Source organism: Propithecus coquereli, unplaced genomic scaffold (assembly GCF_000956105.1).
Source record: "Propithecus coquereli isolate 6110/MARCELLA unplaced genomic scaffold, Pcoq_1.0 Scaffold180, whole genome shotgun sequence".
NCBI classification, from domain to species: Eukaryota; Metazoa; Chordata; class Mammalia; order Primates; family Indriidae; genus Propithecus; species Propithecus coquereli.
The window spans coordinates 1-1180 of record NW_012142746.1 but is presented as its reverse complement, the minus strand read 5'-3'; the positions used below and the strand labels follow the sequence as shown (position 1 = coordinate 1180).

Here is a 1180-nt window from a genome sequence, read left to right as displayed (position 1 = left end):
GAATCTTTGCACAGGACTGGGAGGGAGACCCAGGGTTGCCTCCCTGAAGGTTTGCACTTAATAGAGAGGCCTCTCAGGCCCTGGAGGAAGCAGTCTGAGTGGTAGATTTGCATCCCAAGGGCAGAGAAAGGCCTTGTACTTGCAGGCTGTCTAAAGTGACTGCTCTGGGAGGGGCTGAGGGGCCTCTGCCTGTCACCAGGTTTTGGCTGCAGCAGAGAGTAAGTTCTCTTGGCAGGTGGAGCTTTCTCAGGCAGGCGTTGTAAGGGGGCTGGGGCCATTGTGGGTTCATGAGCAAACACACACACACACACACACACACACACACACACACACACACAAAACACACACCCCCGTACTAATGCTACACAACCTTGCAGTTTCTGTTAAATTTCATTTTTTATCCTCTTTGCGATCCTTGAATTTGTAAATGTAAGTCCATTTGATTCATTGATTTTCCCAATTCATAAAAGACCCATGGTTTTTAAGGCCCAACAAAATTAGAAGACCTTCAGACTGTGTTGGTGTGGTTGGTTGGTAGGTTCACTGTTCATTCCCGATGATTTATAAATCCTTAACCATTTTTTTTTTAATAGTTGATGGGCTATCCACTTTCTGAAGGCCAACTGGACCAGAAGACGGCCACGTCACTCTTGTGGAAGTCCTACCCCACTGTCGTAAGAGTCTAGGAATCATGGGAATCGGCTGAGACCAAAGAGGGGCAGGGACTTGTCCTGAATCACAGATCAATTAAATTACAGAATGGAGACTGGGGCTTGAGGGTTCTGCCCTCATTTTTCTACCTTCCTCATTTCACCACCCGGAGGTTGGGGGAGTTGCCCAGGGCTGGGGCGGTTCTCCATAGTGCGAGCCTCGCTCACTGGCCAGAGAAGCTGCACTGCTCACCAGGGCTCATGGTCACCGTCTTGATCTATTTCAGGGCATCCCTGAGGAGCTGACTTCGGTGGCCATTGAGGAGTATTTAGGAGGAACAGAGGACCCTGTCAAAAAGAAAGACCTGTTCCTGGACTTGCTTGGAGATGTCATGTTTGGTGTCCCATCTGTGATTGTGGCCCGACGCCACAGAGGTGAGTCCCAGAGGTTGGACTGCAAAGGGACATCGGCCCCACCAGCTCCGGTATCTGACCTGCCCACCTCCCAGCATAGGCAGATGTGGACACTG

General features: G+C 50.6%; 1 protein-coding gene across 1 annotated transcript in view; it reads left to right on the top strand.

The window, feature by feature from the left end:
• Window positions 1–1164, top strand: part of LOC105808844 (liver carboxylesterase-like) — a gene marked incomplete at its 3' end in the record, with an annotated part of 2307 nt that extends 1143 nt beyond the window's left edge. The window contains exons 2-3 of the mRNA XM_012642603.1: window positions 594–674; window positions 938–1164. Coding sequence (XP_012498057.1) covers window positions 594–674; window positions 938–1164 — 308 coding nt within the window. The remainder of the gene's footprint in view (window positions 1–593; window positions 675–937) is intronic.
• Between the last annotated feature and the right edge of the window lie 16 nt (window positions 1165–1180).